This window comes from Gossypium hirsutum, chromosome D01, assembly GCF_007990345.1.
Source record: "Gossypium hirsutum isolate 1008001.06 chromosome D01, Gossypium_hirsutum_v2.1, whole genome shotgun sequence".
NCBI classification, from domain to species: Eukaryota; Viridiplantae; Streptophyta; class Magnoliopsida; order Malvales; family Malvaceae; genus Gossypium; species Gossypium hirsutum.
Window position 1 is genome coordinate 2,009,551 of NC_053437.1, and position 18,763 is coordinate 2,028,313.

Consider the following 18,763-nt stretch of genomic DNA (forward strand, 5'->3'; position numbering starts at 1 on the left):
ATTATACATATGTAAATGTTAAAGGTTAGATTTTTTTTTAAAAATTAAGACTAAATTGACATAATTTACACCTGTTGAGAGTTAAAGTTGTTATTATGTCAATTTAAAAAGCTTTCATTATTAGCTATTTGGTTACCCAAAAAGATAAAATTAAATAAATGAATGATCATTTTGTAACATTTCATAGTTAAGTGACAAAAAATAATAATAATTCGATGACTGACTTTTTTTTTACATAAATAATATATAATTAATAATTAATTACCAAAATAGGCATTTGCTATAATGTTCCGCCAATGCCGTCTAAACTAAAATATTCAGGGACATGATTTGTAAATTTCCCATTTAGATTGAATGCTGTGTGGCGGCACCAAACCTTAAATAGGATTAATTGCTTTGTAAACCTTCATTGTTTATTATTTTATTTTTATTCCTCTTCAACACCAAAAATAGAGAGGCTTCTTACCAATTAGTCCAAAAAATATTTTCTACCAAAAAGCATTTTCGTAAAAAACTTATTCCAACAGGAACTAAATTTTATTTATTTTTCAAAAAATAATTTTTCTGTTCAAATTATGTCTGACATAGCAGTTAATAGTATTCATAGTAGTTTTCTTTCACTCACATTATATTTGGAAAGTATAAATTTAACTAATAATTATAATTTATGCATAATAAGATTTTTCTAAAGCTTTTATAATTATCGTTATTATCAATTTGATTTACGAACAGGATATAAATTTATAATTATAAAAGCTTTAGAAAAATCTTATTATGTATAAATTATAATTATTAGTTAAATTTATAGCTTCCAGATATAATGCAAGCAAAAGAAAACTACTATAAATACTGTTAACTGTTATGTCAGACATAATTTGAACAAAAAAAATTATTTTTCGAAAAATAAATAAAATTTATTTCTAGTTGGAATTGATTTTTTTACAAAAATACTTTTTGGACTAATTGGTAAGAGGCCTCTCTATTTTTTGTATTGAAGGGGAATAAGAAATAAATAAATAAGGAGGATTTATGAAGAATTAACCCTATTTATGGTTTGGTGTGGTACTGATCCACGCCTTTAAATCTTTTAGATTTTTTCTAGCAGCCAATTTAAATAGAAAATCTACATATCATGTACCTGAATACTTTAATTTATCACATTTTAATTTGGTGTCGCCAATATGTCAAGCGACACCGATGAAACACTGTAATAAATGTCTATTTTTGTAATTAATCTGTTTCCCATATCATTTTTGTAATTAATTATTATTTTTATATTATTTATGTAAAATAACCTTGAATGAGTACTGGTATAATCCACGCGTATCGTTAAATCGGGCTGGACCAAATTCGAACTCAGATAAAAAAATTAAGTTTTCAAACCGGGCCGTGGCCCTGTAATATAACTGTCAATAAATGTTTTTTTTTCATTTGGATAAGGTGGAAAAGGATACAATTACAAGGTGCCACTTAATTCCAAGCGAAATGGCGGTCTCCTCTTCCACAGTCTCTGCTTCAGTCCCTCCATTTCTTTGCAGTAACACCACCAAAATTCCCAGCTTTAAAGTCCCACACCACACGCCACTACGTTTATACAATGCTAAAAGAACGCAGATTTGGGTCAAGAGGAGCTGTTTCAAGTCAACCATCACAGCTAAAGTCGCTCAACAAAGCGATTTGCAGTATAGGAAGCTCGGCGACTCTGATCTTCAAATCAGTGAAATCACATTGGGAACTGTAAGAGCTTTGATTTCTTGATAATGGGTATTTTTCTGTTTTGTTGAAAGGGATTTCTCTTTTATATTTTTTTGTTGGGTTTGAATTGTTGGTCTTTTGTTTTGGGGAAGTAAATGATTTGAAGAGAATGAGATTTAAATGAATTTAGCTTGAAAGAATGCATCGCTTCATGTTTGTTTGTTTAACTTTTTAGGATTATTAGTGTTTGGTTCATGATGATTAAGAATTTTTGAATGGTTAAATGCTAGTCTGATTATTTTTAATTTTTTTACTTTTTGAATTATAAAAATGCAGGCTAATTATTAAATTCATTTACTTTTTGGGTAAAAGTACATTAGATCAAAGAAAAACTAGTTCTTTTATTTAAAATTTTATCAAATTCTTCTGTTAAAAATTAATCTTTGTGCATCAACATGGAATACACATGATACGTCATATGTCACACGGTTTGGTTATTTCATCATCTGCACCAATTTTTAACCGTACAAATAGATCAAATTTTTAGCAGAAAGAACATATTTGCTAATTTAATGTATAGAGATTAGTTTACCTATTTTTTAGCATCGGAGACAAAATACAATCTAGCTTCTTTTATAGTACTTGTACCTTGAGTTTTTGCTATTCCCAAAATTTGACCCGTCAAATATATTATCATATATGTAATGTTGTGTTAGCTTTTATTTTCACATATTATTCACAAAAAAGACACTTAATGGATTTAATTGCATTTGTTTGCATAAAAACTGAAATTTTAAAATTCGAAAATTATGAGGACTAAGAATGATCCAATTAGAAAATATGGATTAAATCTAATACTTTATTCATAGCACAAGATAATAGCTGGATTTAATCAACTGGATTTAACTGTTATAATTTGGGTGTAGTTGAAATTTCAACGGAGACTAAAGACATAATTTAGGCATAGTATAGGGACTAATAACATAATTTAGCCATTTTTGAATTGTGTTGGTTTTTTTTTTCTTCATGAACTTTAAACTAATATTAAACAAGCTTTAAATAAGTTTTGTATAATTTGTTAAACGAATATAAACGAGCTTCTTCTAATCTGAACATGCTTTATTAGTATTTAGTTCGTTAAACGAGTTTCAAAATCTTGTTAATATTTATTTTATTTAGCTTGATAAACGAACATAAAGGAACAAAGACCGAATTGTTTATGAACTGTTTATCGAACATTCGGTTTTACAGCCTTATGTTTGATTGCTTCAGATGACGTTCGGAGAACAAAATACAGAGAAAGAAGCTCATGAAATGCTCAGCTATGCTTTTGAACATGGAATCAATGCTCTCGATACTTCTGAAGCCGTAAGTTCTTTGGTGTGCATATACTGTATACGGGCTGTATTTTTTTTCTAGTCTAGAGTTTGAGTTTTGTTCGATATCTTCACTCAAGTTTTTAAGTGCCACTAAAGCTCTCTCTTGCTCATGCTTTCGATTTCCCAGTACCCAATTCCCATGAAGAAAGAGACGAGTGGAAGAACCGATCTCTACATTGCTAGCTGGCTGAAGTCTCAACCTCGCGATAAGGTACTTTTTCATGCCAGATGACATATTTGTGTTCCTGACTCGAAATTTTCGAGATACTGTTGTATTGTCTCATCTCTCGTGAATATCCCGATGACTTATGTTTGTACTACTTGAGTATTCGTTGAGGAATTGATTTGAGTACTGGTTTCTACGTGCATATTTTCCGCAGGTTATTTTGGCAACAAAAGTATGCGGCTATTCAGAACGATCGGCTTATCTACGTGACAATGCAAAAGTTTTACGGGTTGATGCTGTGAACATTAGAGAAAGCGTAGAGAAAAGCCTTAAACGACTCAACACCGATTACATTGATTTACTGCAAATTCATTGGTAAGGTTACAGTTCTTTTAGGTGCATCCATGTGACGGTAGGCATTTACAGACATGGCATCAACTTGCTTGTACTGGTGTTTTACTATGTAAAAAAGTACTTTTTATTACCGTGTCTTGTCATATTCTTATCCTTATCTCTTAAAAGTTATCGTATGTACCTGAGTAGTATGTCTGTGTATGTGCTTCATTGATGTAATCATATTTTCTTGAACTTACGGTTTCAACCAGGCCAGATCGTTATGTGCCATTGTTCGGTGAGTATTTCTATGATTCTTCAAAATGGCGACCGAGTATACCGTTTGTGGAACAACTTAAGGCTTTACAAGAAGTCATCGATGAAGGGAAGGTAATAAAAAACAGAGATCAAATTAAATCGGATTGCTGTTGGAAAATCTTATGTTACTCTATTCATATATGAGTGTCAGATATACATACAACTGTCGGAAAATCTGCTTGTGATATTTAATCAGTTGTTTGAAGATGTCACAAATACTAAGATTTGTATATGAATGCTCTTCCTTCGATTTCAGGTACGCTATATCGGAGTTTCTAACGAGACTTCGTATGGAGTAATGGAGTTTGTTCATGCAGGTCGAGTTGAAGGACTATCGAAGATCGTTAGTATCCAAAACAGCTACAGTCTTCTGGTCCGGCGTTTCGAGGGTAAAACCCATCCAAAATCTATATAAATGTTATACTAGCATCTCAATATCTCGCTGTTGCATCGATTTAGTTGTTCCTGAAGTTTCGATTCATATGCAATGACCAACAAACGAATGCCCCGGAATTGAACCTCTGCTTAGCAGAGCCTTGGTCTTCTCTCAGGATTGAATCAGTTCTGGCTATGCTTTATCTAAATTCGTTTTCTTGTTCTCCTTCCGGGTATTGTCTGAACATAAACATGTTTGAGAAATCAGTAACATTCTCCTTTTGCAGTCGACCTGATCGAAGTTTGTCACCCAAAGAATTGCAATATCGGGTTACTTTCTTACTCTCCGCTCGCCGGTGGAGCGCTAAGCGGAAAATACTTGGATATCAATTCCGAAGCGGCAAAGAAAGGGAGGATGAACCTTTTCCCTGGCTACATGGAAAGATATAACAAGTCAATTGCCAAGGTATATATGTATGTTGATGGTTGAAATGCTCCCTCTACTAAAAAGAATAGGCAAATTACTCCCTCTACATTAAAAACTTCATCAATTTGTACAGTTAAAAAACTGGCATGGCTTCCAAAATAACCACATAGTAACCTGTGGCTGCCACATGTAACTCGTGCTGACATACTTGGACTAATTTTTAACAATAGATATGGATGGAAATTTTAACATAAAGACTAGTTTACTCTCTAATCTAACATATAGGGATTAATTTGTCCATTTTTTGAGTAGAGTGAGTAAAATGTAATTCTACCCCTAATACCAGTGCATACATGGTATTTTTACTAATGATTGACGTATTGGTGGGGATTTTCAGGAAGCAACAATGCAATATATTGAGATGGCGAAAAAGCATGGATTAAGTCCCGTTCAACTCGCGCTCGGGTTTGTACGAGATCGTCCGTTTATGACGAGTTCGATCATCGGCGCAACCTCGGTTGAGCAGCTGAAGGAAGACATTGATGCATTTCTAACAACTCAACGGCCTTTGCCACCAGAGGTAATGGAAGATATTGAAGCCATTTTCAAAAGATACAAAGATCCTGCCATTCTCTGAGATCAAAGATATTCATTTTCTTCAGATTTTTTCATTTTTCTTGAAGTACCCATACTCGTATCTTTGCTCGATATCAACATTAAGCTTGACCAAAAAAGTCAGAGAAAACCGAGACTGGTTCAAACCGATTATTCAGTTCAGTTTGATATTCGGTTTCATTATTATTATTATTTTTAGTGATAAACAAGAAAACAAAATTACATCAATGTAAATTGGACAAAAGCATCATTAGCCTTATTCTGTTTAATAAACTTTAAAACTTCATTCGGGGCGCCATTAAAGATTTTTCTTTCTCACTAAGCTCATTTTGGCCGTACAATCAACTAGAATACCATAGCTTTAAAAAGTAAAATAAATTTGCCTTTTTACATCTATTATATAAAAATAGAAAAGCAGAACGATTTATTTAGCCCTTTAATTTTGCAAAAAAGGTCATTTTAGCCCTTCAACATTTTTTGGCCTCTTTTAGCTTTTCAAATTACCGTGTTTGTCATTTTAGCTCAAAATGGATGAAAAATACATGATAAAATTTGAAGTTAAATATTATAATTTTTAATATTTTTATTTTATCATTTTAACTAAAGTCTCATTTGTTATTTATATCAAAATTTTATAAATGTATTTATTACAAATTTTATTTTTCACTGTGCATGAGTTTTATGCACGGTCAATGAATAAAAATATTATTATTGGAACCAAGTTCCAACACCACATGAGTGTATATATACTACTGATCACAACCCATGATGCCATTTCCTTTTTTTGTTTTATTTTCATAATTTTGTTTGAGAAATATTCAAGATGCTCTCGAATACTAGTTTTTAATATTTTGAATTAATATTTAATATATATATCTTATAATTGCCGATTAAGTCTTAGCTCGACTGGTATGGAGGAGGATGTGGATTCGAGTGTGTTGAAGTGCATTATTCTCCTATTTATGAGTTGGGAGGGGCTATAGATAATTCTAGACATTGTCTCTAAAAGAGCACATAAAAAAATATTTTTTTTATCCATACGGTTACAATATGATGATGTCTATAATTTCAAAGGGTATCACAAATAACATATTAAAAGGTTTTTTTTTTTTTGCTACAAGATGTAGGAAAATCTCCTAACTCGCCTAGATCGACTATATGAGTTCAAGCTATTTCTGAGTAATCATCATGCAATAATTGAAGAACTTCATCTGACGGTTGTACGTATATTAGCTTGGCTAATGGTCTTCAGGATGCCATTCGTGCCAATCCATCCGCTACCTTATTTCCCTCCCTAATGGGTAGTAAGATTATCAAATTAGGTTAGAGTTTTTAACTAATTTAGGTTAGGGTTTTTAACTAAATTAGGTTAGGGTTTTTAATTAAATTAAATTAGGTTAGGGTTTTTAATTAAATTAAATTAGGGTTAGGGTTTTTAATTAAATTGGGTTAGGGTTTTTAATTAAATTAAATTAGGTTAGGGTTTTTAAATAAATTATGGTTAGGGTTTTTAATTAAATTAGGTTAGGGTTTTTAATTAAATTAAATTAGAGTTAGGGTTTTTAATTAAATTAAATTAGGTTAGGGTTTTTAATTAAATTAGGTTAGGGTTTAGGATTTTTAAATAAATTAGGTTAGGGTTTTTAATTAAATTAAATTAGGTTAGAATTTTTAATTAAATTATGGTTACGGTTTTTAATTAAATTAGGTTAGGGTTTTTAATCAAATAATATCAAAATAACTTGAAAAAATTTCTCTGTGTATTACATCGTCATAAACTTCTATTTCATTACATCAAATGATAAATTTTAATACGGTAATCAATGTCTATGACCGGGGGATTCGGTTCCACATGGCAGCCGTCGACGGTTACGCGCTGGATTCCTCCTTCCTCTAGCTTCCGGCGGTGGTTGTTCTTCCTCCGGTGGTGATTGTTGTTCTTCCGGTTCGGCATCTGATTGTCGAACTTGGGACGATGATCCACCTTCAAAGAATAGTATATGTGGAGGTGTTTACATCATGAACGGCGACGGAGTTTGAAAGCCATGCGTTGCTGGCGATTGGGGTAAAAAGGAGAGCTCCTCGACGGCCCCCATTGCGATCCCTCCTGCACCGCTGGCCTAGTTATCGGTGGTCCGCTCGACATTACAGGAAATGGAGCTGATTCGGGTATTTGGCTCCAACCTGCCATAAGATTCGGAAAAGGATACATGTATGGGTTAGGGTACATATAAGGGCTAGGAAACATACCTGGCATTATAGGAAAAGACGAATGCGTGGGTATCATCTGTTGAATTGCTGCGTCAGGTGACTGCATCGGTGCTCTCGCTGGGGACGGTGATTGCATGGCCGCTGATGGTGAACCGGGTGAATGTCTGGGCATCGTTGAGGGGCTGCCCTCGTAGTCTTGTCCCCTTGGATTTAGAGGCCCGCGCCTTTCCCTTCCGACACGTATTTGCCGCTGCCTCTCCTCTGGCATAAGTAAATACGGCTTTTCATGGATCCTAAACCATGGCATGTATTCTGGAACGCATGCTAACTCGGGAACGATGATTTGTTCCCGAGTAGGTAGATATTCATGCCGATTTTCCCACATTTCTGTGTACTCTGACCAGTATCTAGTCCAATCCGTATCTAATAGCCGAAGGTCGATTTTGTGGTGCTCGTCAAACACCTCAGGGTCTGCAGGGATCGATTATCTACATCCAAACTGTCGTAGGACTCTGTCTGTCTGGTGGGGCTCCACGGTTGCATATTTGATCAACACCACTTTCACGTGCCAAGCGTTCGGATTTTGTAAAAACTCTTCCGGGATTACTGCCCGGACTACCAGATCCTCGTATGGTGTCCATTGAAACTACATGAACATGATAGAAATATTACACATATACATAATACTAAATACTAAATACTAAATATCAATCCATTAGCGAATGTATGGAAATATCTACTTGCAATAATACTTACTTCTGCTTCCGACCGTTGCTTCAATAGAAGCCGTATATCTTCAAGTTCAGACGGTAATCCACGATAACTTGTCGGATGGTTCCACCTAATTAAATAAATTTTTAGCATACTTTTATTCTTACAAAATCTACATAACAATTTCAAAATGTAATATAAAATTTACCTCGTTACGAGTGGGAATGTATATGGGTGGTTCACTCGAGGACGTAGAAATGGAAATCGAAACCGTGCCCATGATTGTAGTAGTGACAGGCAACCTCCGATTTTTGCTCTCCTCGGTTTGGTCGCCCCGCACATCTCCCGATAAATGTTGCCAAAACGGCAGATCCCAACTAAATTCACCGGCTGCTCTAAAATCAACGAGTTTTAGCAGCCACCTTAGATGTACACGGCTCCATGACGTGTCGGCCATCAGATAGCCTCCAATTATTTGAAGAATGTATGATCGAGCATATCGGATTCTTTCAATTTCGGTTGAATTTGCATTCAGATCGGGGAAGGTGGCACGTAACCAGCCCATCTCCACCTTACCTCCATCCATTTTATCCGGAATAGCGCCCAAAAGCTCGTAGCACACCGCCTCCCAATTGCTAGATTGGGCAGACCCGGTGACTGGGTGCCCGTCTACCGGCAATCCCAAATGCAGATGGACATCTTCTAGAGTGATAGTGCACTCTCCACATGGAAGATGAAATGTGTGCGTCTCGGGTCTCCACCTCTCGATGAGCGCACTGATTAGTTTCGGCTCCAACTTGCATCCCCGGCCTACCGTCGCCACGTGCCAAAATCCCGCTTCCCACAGGTAGTTCTCTACTAACGGTGATGGAGGACCATGCATATTCCGAATATTGCATTCCAATACCCGATCTTTAGACTTTTATAACAAAAAATAAATTAATAATTATCTAAAAATACATAAATAAAATATCTTAAATAAAATTTAAAATTTAAATTTAATACTTACCATTTTCATTTGCTCCACCGATATGTGATTCCTATCAAGACGAATCAATGATCCGGCCATTGTTGAAAATATTAAAAATTTTAAAATTATTTTAAAAAATAAAAATATTTAAAATTTTCTTAAAAAAATGAAATTGAATGGAAAAAGAAATTTAATATGGATTTGAGAGATTTTTTGAAGGAAATTGAGAGGATTTTGGAAGGAATTTGAGAGTTTAAGAGAATTTTGGAAAGAATTTAAGAGAATTTTTGAAGGAAATTGAGATAGGATTTGTTTGTGAAAAAAAAAGGGGTAGGGGGTTTTATAGTAAAAAAATTGTGACCGTTGGGGGGCAACGGTCAAATTTTTGACCGTTGGGGCACTGTTCACGCGCACGTGCCATCGCGTCCACGTCAGCATGCCCTGAAATATAACTATGAATAATTTTTTTTCATCTGGATAAGGTGGAAAAGGATACAATTACAAGGTGCCACTTAATTCAAAGCGAAATGGCGGTCTCCTCTTCCACAGTCTCTGCTTCCGTTCCTCCATTTCTTTGTTGCAACACCACCAAAATTCCCAGCTTTAAAGTCCCACGCCACACGCCACTACGTTTATGCAATGCTAAAAGAACGCAGATTTGGGTCAAGAGGAGCTGTTTCAACTCAACCATCACTGCTAAAGTCGCTCAACAAAGCGATTTGCAGTATAGGAAGCTCGGCGACTCTGATCTTCAAATCAGTGAAATCACATTGGGAACTGTAAGAGCTTTGATTTCTTGATAATTGGTATTTTTCTGTTTTGTTGAAAGGGATTTCTCTTTTATTTTCTTTTGTTGGGTTTGAATTGTTGGTCTTTTGTTTTGGGGAAGTAAATGATTCGAAGAGAATGAGATTTAAATGAATTTAGCTTGAATGGATGCATCACTTCATGTTTGTTTGTTTAACTTTTTAGGATTATTAGTGTTTGGTTCATGATGATTAAGAATTTTTGAATGGTTAAATGCTAGTCTGATTATTTTTAATTTTTTTACTTTTTGAATTATAAAAATGCAGGCTAATTATTAAATTCATTTACTTTTTGGGTAAAAGTACATTAGATCAAAGGAAAACTAGTTCTTCTATTTAAAATTTTATCAAATTCTTCTGTTAAAAATTAATCTTTGTGCATTAACATGGAGTACACATGATACGCCACATGTCACAGTTTGGTTATTCCATCATCCACACCGGTTTTTAACCGTACAAATAGATCAAATTTTTAGCAGAAAGAACATATTTGTTCTTGAATTTAATGTATAGAGTTTAGTTTACCTATTTCTTAACAAAGGAGGCAAAATACAATCTAGCTTCTTTTATAGTGCTTTTACCTTGAGTTTTTGCTATTCCCAAAATTTGACCCGTCAAATATATTATCATATATGTAATGTTGTGGTAGTTTTTATTTTCACATATTATTCACAAAAAAGACAGTTAATGGATTTAATTGCATTTGTTTGCAGAAAAACTGAAATTTTAAAATTCGAAAATTATGAGGACTAAGAATGATCCAATTAGAGAATATGGATTAAATCTAATACTTTATTCATAGCACAAGATAATAGCCGAATTTAATCAACTGGATTTAACTGTTACCATTTGGGTGTAGTTGAAATTTGTTGGAGCTAAGTGCAACAAATAGCAAGGTTCAACAAAAAGCTTGCCGAGCAAGAATCGAGACTTGCGGCAGAAACAAAGAAGAAAAATGAAATAAATTTTAAGCAAAGCTAAAATAGAGAGTATATGGATGAAATCTTGATTGAATTCATTCATTTTTTTTAAAATGGCATAAAGCCTATTTATACAAGCTTCCAACTTGACAACTTAGTTGGAATACAACTAAGTTTCATCATTACATCCACTTAAAATAAATCACCACCTACTACCACTAACAAACTTAGTTGGAATACAACTAAGTTTCATCATTACATCCACTTAAAATAAATCAACACCTACTACCACTAACAAACTTAGTTGGAATACAACTAAGTTACATCATTACATCCAAATAATAATAATAATAATAATAATAATAATAATAATAATAATAATAATAATAATAAAACATGTGATTGCTACATGCTAACCATTGCTTCAATACTCCTCCTTGGTTTGCATGGAGCAAACACCTAGCTTCCTTCTTAGACATTCGAACCTTGTGACATTAAGGGCTTTAGTCAAAATGTCTGCAAGTTGATCCTCAGAATTACAATGAATCAGCTTCACTTCCTGAGCTTGCTCTATTTCTCGAACAACATGCAACTTGATGCTGAAATGCTTTGTTCTTCCATGGAACACTGGATTTTTAGCAATTGCAACTGAAGATTGGTTGTCACAGAAGATCTCAGTAGCTTCCTTTTGATGCACTTTCAAATCAGCTAAGATTTTCCTTAGCCAAATGGCTTGGTTGACAGCACTTGCAGCTGCCACATATTCTGCTTCAGCAGTAGATTGAGCCACCAGACTTTGCTTCTTCGAGCTCCAGCAAAACATGGCTGAACCAAGGTTGAAAGCATACCCTGAGGTGCTTTTCATGTCATCTATCGAGCCAGCCCAGTCACTATCAGTGTAGCCAACCAGCTTCAGATTTCCTTTCTTGCTGTACCTTAAACCATAGCTCAAAGTGCCTTTGACATATCTAAGCACTCTCTTAGCAGCTTGTAAATGCTTTTTATTGCAACAATGCAAGAACCTTGAGAGCAATCCTACAGCATACATTATGTCTGGTCTAGTGGCAGTTAAATATAACAGACAACCAACTAGACTTCTGTAGGTTGTTTCACAAACCTTCTCAAATCACCTTGGCTCGATAGTTTTTCTCCAACAGCAACAGGTGTTTTAGTTGCTTTACTGTTTTGCATGGAGAACTTGGTCAGAATCTTTGTGGCAAAGTTTCTCTGACTTAAAAATATCCCATTTTGTGCTTGAGTCACCTCCATTCCAAGGAAATAAGACATTTCCCCTAGATCAGACATTTCAAATACTTCTTGCATCTTGGTCTTGAAATCGACCAGCACTGCTCGATCTCCTCCTGTCACCAGTAGGTCATCAACATATAGGGATACAATGAGCTGTGTTTGTGTCCCTTGCTTCTTGACATACAGTGTTGGCTCACTCTTGCTTCGATCGAATCCCAAATTAGTCAAGTAGCCATCGATTCTGCTGTACCAGGCCCTTGGAGCCTGTTTTAAGCCATATAAGGCCTTCTTCAGTTTGTAGACCATATGCTCTCTGCCAGCTATCTCAAACCCTTGTGGTTGTTCAACATAGATCTCTTCATCTAAGAAACCATTCAGAAAGGCTGATTTCACATCGAGTTGATGGATCTTCCACTCGAGCTGTGCTGCTAAGGCAATCAGTAATCTGATGGTGTCTAGCCTGGCCACTGGTGCAAAGGTCTCCAGGTAGTCCAGGCCATACCTCTGACTGAACCCCTTGACAACTAGCCTTGCTTTCAGTTTGTTCAAGGTACCATCAGCATTTTGCTTGGCTTTGTACACCCATTTCACCCCAATTATCTTCCTTTTGACTGGCCTTTCAACTAATTCCCAGGTCTGGTTCTTCTCAATCATGCTAATCTCCTCAGCCATTGCCTGCTTCCACTCTTGCTGAGCTTCAGCCTCTTCAAAATTGCTTGGTTCAGCTATGGCTACATGAGCTCTTTCATAAATCTCAGTCAATGGTCTTGTTCCTCTAACTGGTTCATCATCAATGTCCATTTCAGGAACATTTTGATCTGGCTCAGCTTGATCTGCTGCAAGTCCTTCTGAAACTTCCTCAGGTTCATGTTTTTCCCAGTTCCAACATGACTTTTCATCAAATACCACATCCCTACTGACTGACACTTTCTTTGTTGAAGGATCCAAGATCCTATAGCCCTTCTGAACAGTGCTGTAGCCCACCAAAATACCAGGTCGAGCCCTTTCAGACAATTTGTCCCTTTTGACAGCAGGTACATGAGCATAACAGATGCATCCAAAGACCTTCAGATGAGCCAGTGATGGCTTGAATCCAAACCAGGCTTTGAATGGAGTCTTCTGATCCAAGGCCTTGGTTGGAAGCCTATTTTGAATGTAGTTTGCAGTGTTAACTACCTCTGCCCATAGTGCTTTAGGCAGATTCTTCTGAATCATCAAGCACCTGGCCATATCCATCAAACTCCTATTCTTCCTTTCACTTACACCATTTTGCTGAGGTGTATATGTGTTGGTAAGTTGATGTTTGATGCCTGCCTTATCACAGAAGGCTTGGAACTGAGCTGAGGTGTACTCAGTCCCATTATCAGACCTTATGGACTTCAGCTTGCAACCTGTTTCAGTCTCAGCAGCAGTCCTGAACTTCCAAAACACTGAGGCCGCCTCTGATTTCTGTTTTAGGAAGTAAAGCCAGCAATATCTTGAAAAATCATCAATGAACAGTATGAAGTACCTGTTTCCACTTAATGACTCAGTCCTCATAGGGCCACACACATCAGTGTGCACCAGTTGGAGTTTTTCAGAGGCTCTCCAGGCTTGATTCGAGGGAAATGGGAGTCTGGCCTGCTTTCCTAGCTGACACACTTCACACACATCATCATGATCCACTGAGTTGATGAAGTTTTCAGCCAAGTCCTCTCTGACCATTCGAGCCATCGATCTGAAGTTGGCATGTCCCAGTCTTTGATGCCAAAGCTTGGATTCATCTGATGTGACTGTGTAGGCAATGTCTGACTCCCTGGTCCAGTCAACTACAAAGCTCTTATTAGCCATAGGAACTGCCATCAGCTTGGATCCACTTGGATCATTGATTTGGCATTGGTTGTCTTTGAACACAACAGAATAACCTTTCTCCAGTAACTGAGCTATGCTGAGCAGGTTTCTGTCAATTTCAGGCACCAAAAGCACATTTGAAATCACTTTGGCACCTGTGGGGGTGCATATCAGCACATCACCCTTGCCTTCAGCTTGAATAAAATGTCCATTTCCTATCTTGACTTTAGTTCTGCAGCTTCTGTCTAAAGACTTGAAGATTGCAGCATCAGGTGTCATGTGGTTGGTGCATCCACTGTCTAGAAGCCAACCAGATGAGAACCTTTCTTGAGCAGCTGAGCATAACACAGCAAAGACTTGCTCCTCTTGGTCACTGTCCTCCTTAGCTACTCGAGCCTCAACTTTCTTCTGTTGAAACTGACTCTGCCTTGATTTGGCCTTGCTCTTGCAGACTCTCTCAACATGACCCTTCTTTTTACAATGCTGACATACAACATTTGGATTGAACCAGCATTTTTCTTTTGGATGACCAGCCCTTCTGCAGTGCTTGCAAGTCTGACCCTCTTTTCTTGCAACATCAGTCCTTGGCTTGTCTCTCCAGGCCTTCTTGCCTTTGTAGGCAGTGTTTGTTCTTGCCTGAAAGGCACCTTCTTGATGCTCCTCCAGTCTGCTTGCTCTTCTTTGCTCTTGAGCATATAAAGCATTGATCAACTCTGTCAGGGAGATGGTGTACAGGTCCCTTGAGTCCTCGAGAGATGAGATTTTTGCCTCATACCTCTCGGGCAGAGTTGCAATAACCTTCTCCACTATCCTAGCTTCCTTGAGCTGCTCTCCAAGGAGCCTTATGCTGTTAACCACAACCATAATCCTGTCAGAGTACTGCTTGATAGTTTCTTCTTCCTTCATCTTCAAATTCTCGAAATCTCTCCTTAAGTTCAGCAATTGTTGCTGCCTTGTCCTCTCTGTCCCTTGAAACTCCTCTTGCAACTTGTCCCAGGCTTGTTTTGGTGATTCACAGGCCATAATCCTTGTGAAAATCACATCTGACACTGAGTTCTGGATGCAAGACATGGCTTTGTGCCTCTTGGTCCTCTCATCAGCATGCTGCCTGATTTGAGCCACTGTTGGATTGCCTCTAAGTGGCTCTGGTTCAACATCTGAGTTGACTACCTCCCACAGATCGAAAGCTTGTAGGTAGGTCTTCATTTTAACCATCCATATGTGGTAGCCTTCTCCATTGAAGACTTGAGGTGCAGCTGGTGAAAAGCTTGATGAAGCCATGAATTTGTATAACAGATCCCTTAAGAAATAGGCTCTGATACCAATTGTTGGAGCTAAGTGCAACAAATAGCAAGGTTCAACAAAAAGCTTGCCGAGCAAGAATCGAGACTTGCGGCAGAAACAAAGAAGAAAAATGAAATAAATTTTAAGCAAAACTAAAATAGAGAGTATATGGATGAAATCTTGATTGAATTCATTCATTTTTTTTTAAAATGGCATAAAGCCTATTTATACAAGCTTCCAACTTGACAACTTAGTTGGAATACAACTAAGTTTCATCATTACATCCACTTAAAATAAATCACCACCTACTACCACTAACAAACTTAGTTGGAATACAACTAAGTTTCATCATTACATCCAAATAATAATAATAATAATAATAATAATAATAATAATAATAATAATAATAAAACATGTGATTGCTACATGCTAACCATTGCTTCAATAAAATTTCAACGGAGACTAAAGTCATAATTTAGGCATAGTATAGGGACTAATAACATAATTTAGCCATTTTTGAATTGTGTTGGTTTTTTTTTTCTTCATGAACTTTAAACTAATATTAAACAAGCTTTAAATAAGTTTTCTATAATTAGTTAAACAAATATAAACGAGCTTCTTCTAATCTGAACATGCTTTATTAGTATTTAGTTCGTTAAACGAGTTTCAAAATCTTGTTAATATTTATTTTATTTAGCTTGATAAACGAATATAAAGGAACAAAGACCGAATTGTTTATGAACTGTTTATCGAACTTTCGGTTTTACAGCCTTATGTTTGATTGCTTCAGATGACATTTGGAGAACAAAATACAGAGAAAGAAGGTCATGAAATGCTCAGCTATGCTTTTGAACATGGAATCAATGCTCTCGATACTGCTGAACACGTAAGTTCTTTGGTGTGCATATACTGTATACGGGCTGTATTTTTTTTCTAGTCTGGAGTTCGAGTTTTGTTCGATATCTTCACTCAAGTTTTTAAGTGCCACTAAAGCTCTCTCTTGCTCATGCTTTCGATTTCCCAGTACCCAATTCCCATGAAGAAAGAGACGAGTGGAAGAACCGATCTCTACATTGCTAGCTGGCTGAAGTCTCAACCTCGCGATAAGGTACTTTTTTCATACCAGATGACATATTTGTGTTCCTGACTCGAAATTTTCGAGACACTGTTGTATTGGCTCATCTCTCGTGAATATCTCGATGAGCTTATGTTTGTACTACTTGAGTATTCGTTGAGGAATTGATTTGAGTACTGGTTTCTACGTGCATATTTTCCGCAGGTTATTTTGGCAACAAAAGTATGCGGCTATTCAGAACGATCGGCTCACCTACGTGACAATGCAAAAGTTTTACGGGTTGATGCTGTGAACATTAGAGAAAGCGTAGAGAAAAGCCTTAAACGACTCAACACCGATTACATTGATTTACTGCAAATTCATTGGTAAGGTTACAGTTCTTTTAGGTGCATCCATGTGACGGTAGGCATTTACAGACATGGCATCAACTTGCTTGTACTGGTGTTTTACTATGTAAAAAAGTACCTTTTATTACCGTGTCTTGTCATATTCGTATCCTTATCTCTTAAAAGTTATCGTATGTACCTGAGTAGTATGTCTGTGTATGTGCTTCATTGATGTAATCATATTTTCTTGAACTTTCGGTTTCAACCAGGCCAGATCGTTATGTGCCGTTGTTCGGTGAGTATTTCTATGATTCTTCAAAATGGCGACCGAGTATACCGTTTGTGGAACAACTTAAGGCTTTACAAGAAGTCATCGATGAAGGGAAGGTAATAAAAAACAGAGATCAAATTAAATCGGATTGCTGTTGGAAAATCTTATGTTACTCTATTCATATATGAGTGTCAGATATACATACAACTGTCGGAAAATCTGCTTGTGATATTTAATCAGTTGTTTGAAGATGTCACAAATACTAAGATTTGTATATGAATGCTCTTCCTTCGATTTCAGGTACGCTATATCGGAGTTTCTAACGAGACTTCGTATGGAGTAATGGAGTTTGTTCATGCAGGTCGAGTTGAAGGACTATCGAAGATCGTTAGTATCCAAAACAGCTACAGTCTTCTGGTCCGGCGTTTCGAGGGTAAACCTCATCCAAAATCTATATAAATGTTATACTAGCATCTCAATATCTCGCCGTTGCATCGATTTAGTTGTTCCTGAAGTTTCGATTCATATGCAATGACCAACAAACGAAATGCCCCGGGATTGAACCTCTGCTTAGCAGAGCCTTGGTCTTCTCTCAGGATTGAATCAGTTCTGGCTATGCTTAATCTAAATTCGTTTTCTTGTGCTCCTTCCGGGTATTGTCTGAACATAAACATGTTTAAGAAATCAGTAACATTCTCCTTTTGCAGTCGACCTGGTCGAAGTTTGTCACCCAAAGAACTGCAATATTGGGTTACTTTCTTACTCTCCGCTCGCCGGTGGAGCGCTAAGCGGAAAATACTTAGATATCAATTCCGAAGCGGCAAAGAAAGGGAGGTTCAACCTTTTCCCTGGCTACATGGAAAGATATAACAAGTCAATTGCCAAGGTATATATGTATGTTGATGGTTGAAATGCTCCCTCTACTAAAAAGAATAGGCAAATTATTCCCTCTACATCAAAAACTTCATCAATTTGTACAGTTAAAAAACTGGCATTGCTTCCGAAATAACCATATAGTAACATGTGGCTGCCACGTGTAACTCGTGCTGACGTACTTAGACTAATTTTTAACAGTAGATATGGATAGAAATTTTAACATAAAGACTAATTTGTTCATTTTTTGAGTAGAGTGAGTAAAATGCAATTCTACCCCTAATACCAGTGCCTACATGGTATTTTTACTAATGATTGACGTATTGGTGGGGATTTTCAGGAAGCAACAGTGCAATATATTGAGATGGCGAAAAAGCACGGATTAAGTCCCGTTCAACTCGCGCTCGGGTTTGTACGAGATCGTCTGTTTATGACGAGTTCGATCATCGGCGCAACCTCGGTTAAGCAGCTGAAGGAAGACATTGATGCATTTCTAACAACTCAACGGCCTTTGCCACCAGAGGTAATGGAAGATATTGAAGCCATTTTCAAAAGATACAAAGATCCTGCCAATCTCTGAGATCGAAGATATTCATTTTCTTCAGATTTTTTCATTTTTCTTGAAGTATCCATGCTCGTATCTTTGCTCAATATCAACATTAAGCTTGACCAAAAAAGTCAGAGAAAACCGAAATAGGTTCAAACCGATTATTCAGTTCAGTTTGATATTCGGTTTCATTATTATTATTATTTTTAGTGGTAAACAAGAAAACAAAATTACGTCAATGTAAATTGGACAAAAACATCATTAGCTTTATCTTGTTGAATAAGCTCTAAAATTTCATTTGGGGCGCCATTAAAGACTTGTCTTGCTCACGAAGCTCATTTTGGCGAAACAATCAGCAGCACGGTGTTATGAGTTATTTGAGT

The 18,763-nt window shown here is 36.4% G+C and overlaps 2 protein-coding genes across 2 annotated transcripts; both read left to right on the forward strand.

Moving 5' to 3' along the window:
- The first annotated feature begins 1,358 nt into the window (after positions 1–1,358).
- Positions 1,359–5,567, forward strand: LOC107933120 (protein tas). The gene is made up of 8 exons (XM_016865271.2): positions 1,359–1,737; positions 2,968–3,063; positions 3,202–3,285; positions 3,455–3,615; positions 3,846–3,963; positions 4,148–4,280; positions 4,554–4,732; positions 5,091–5,567. Exons 1-8 carry the CDS (start codon positions 1,417–1,419, stop codon positions 5,328–5,330), a joined length of 1,332 nt encoding a protein of 443 aa, XP_016720760.2. The 5' UTR covers positions 1,359–1,416; the 3' UTR covers positions 5,331–5,567.
- A 4,123-nt stretch (positions 5,568–9,690) lies between these two features.
- LOC107933046 (protein tas) lies at positions 9,691–18,577 on the forward strand. Its single transcript, XM_016865195.2, has 8 exons — positions 9,691–9,979; positions 16,079–16,174; positions 16,313–16,396; positions 16,568–16,728; positions 16,959–17,076; positions 17,261–17,393; positions 17,668–17,846; positions 18,174–18,577. Exons 1-8 carry the CDS (start codon positions 9,728–9,730, stop codon positions 18,411–18,413), a joined length of 1,263 nt encoding a protein of 420 aa, XP_016720684.1. The 5' UTR covers positions 9,691–9,727; the 3' UTR covers positions 18,414–18,577.
- Positions 18,578–18,763: the final 186 nt, after the last annotated feature.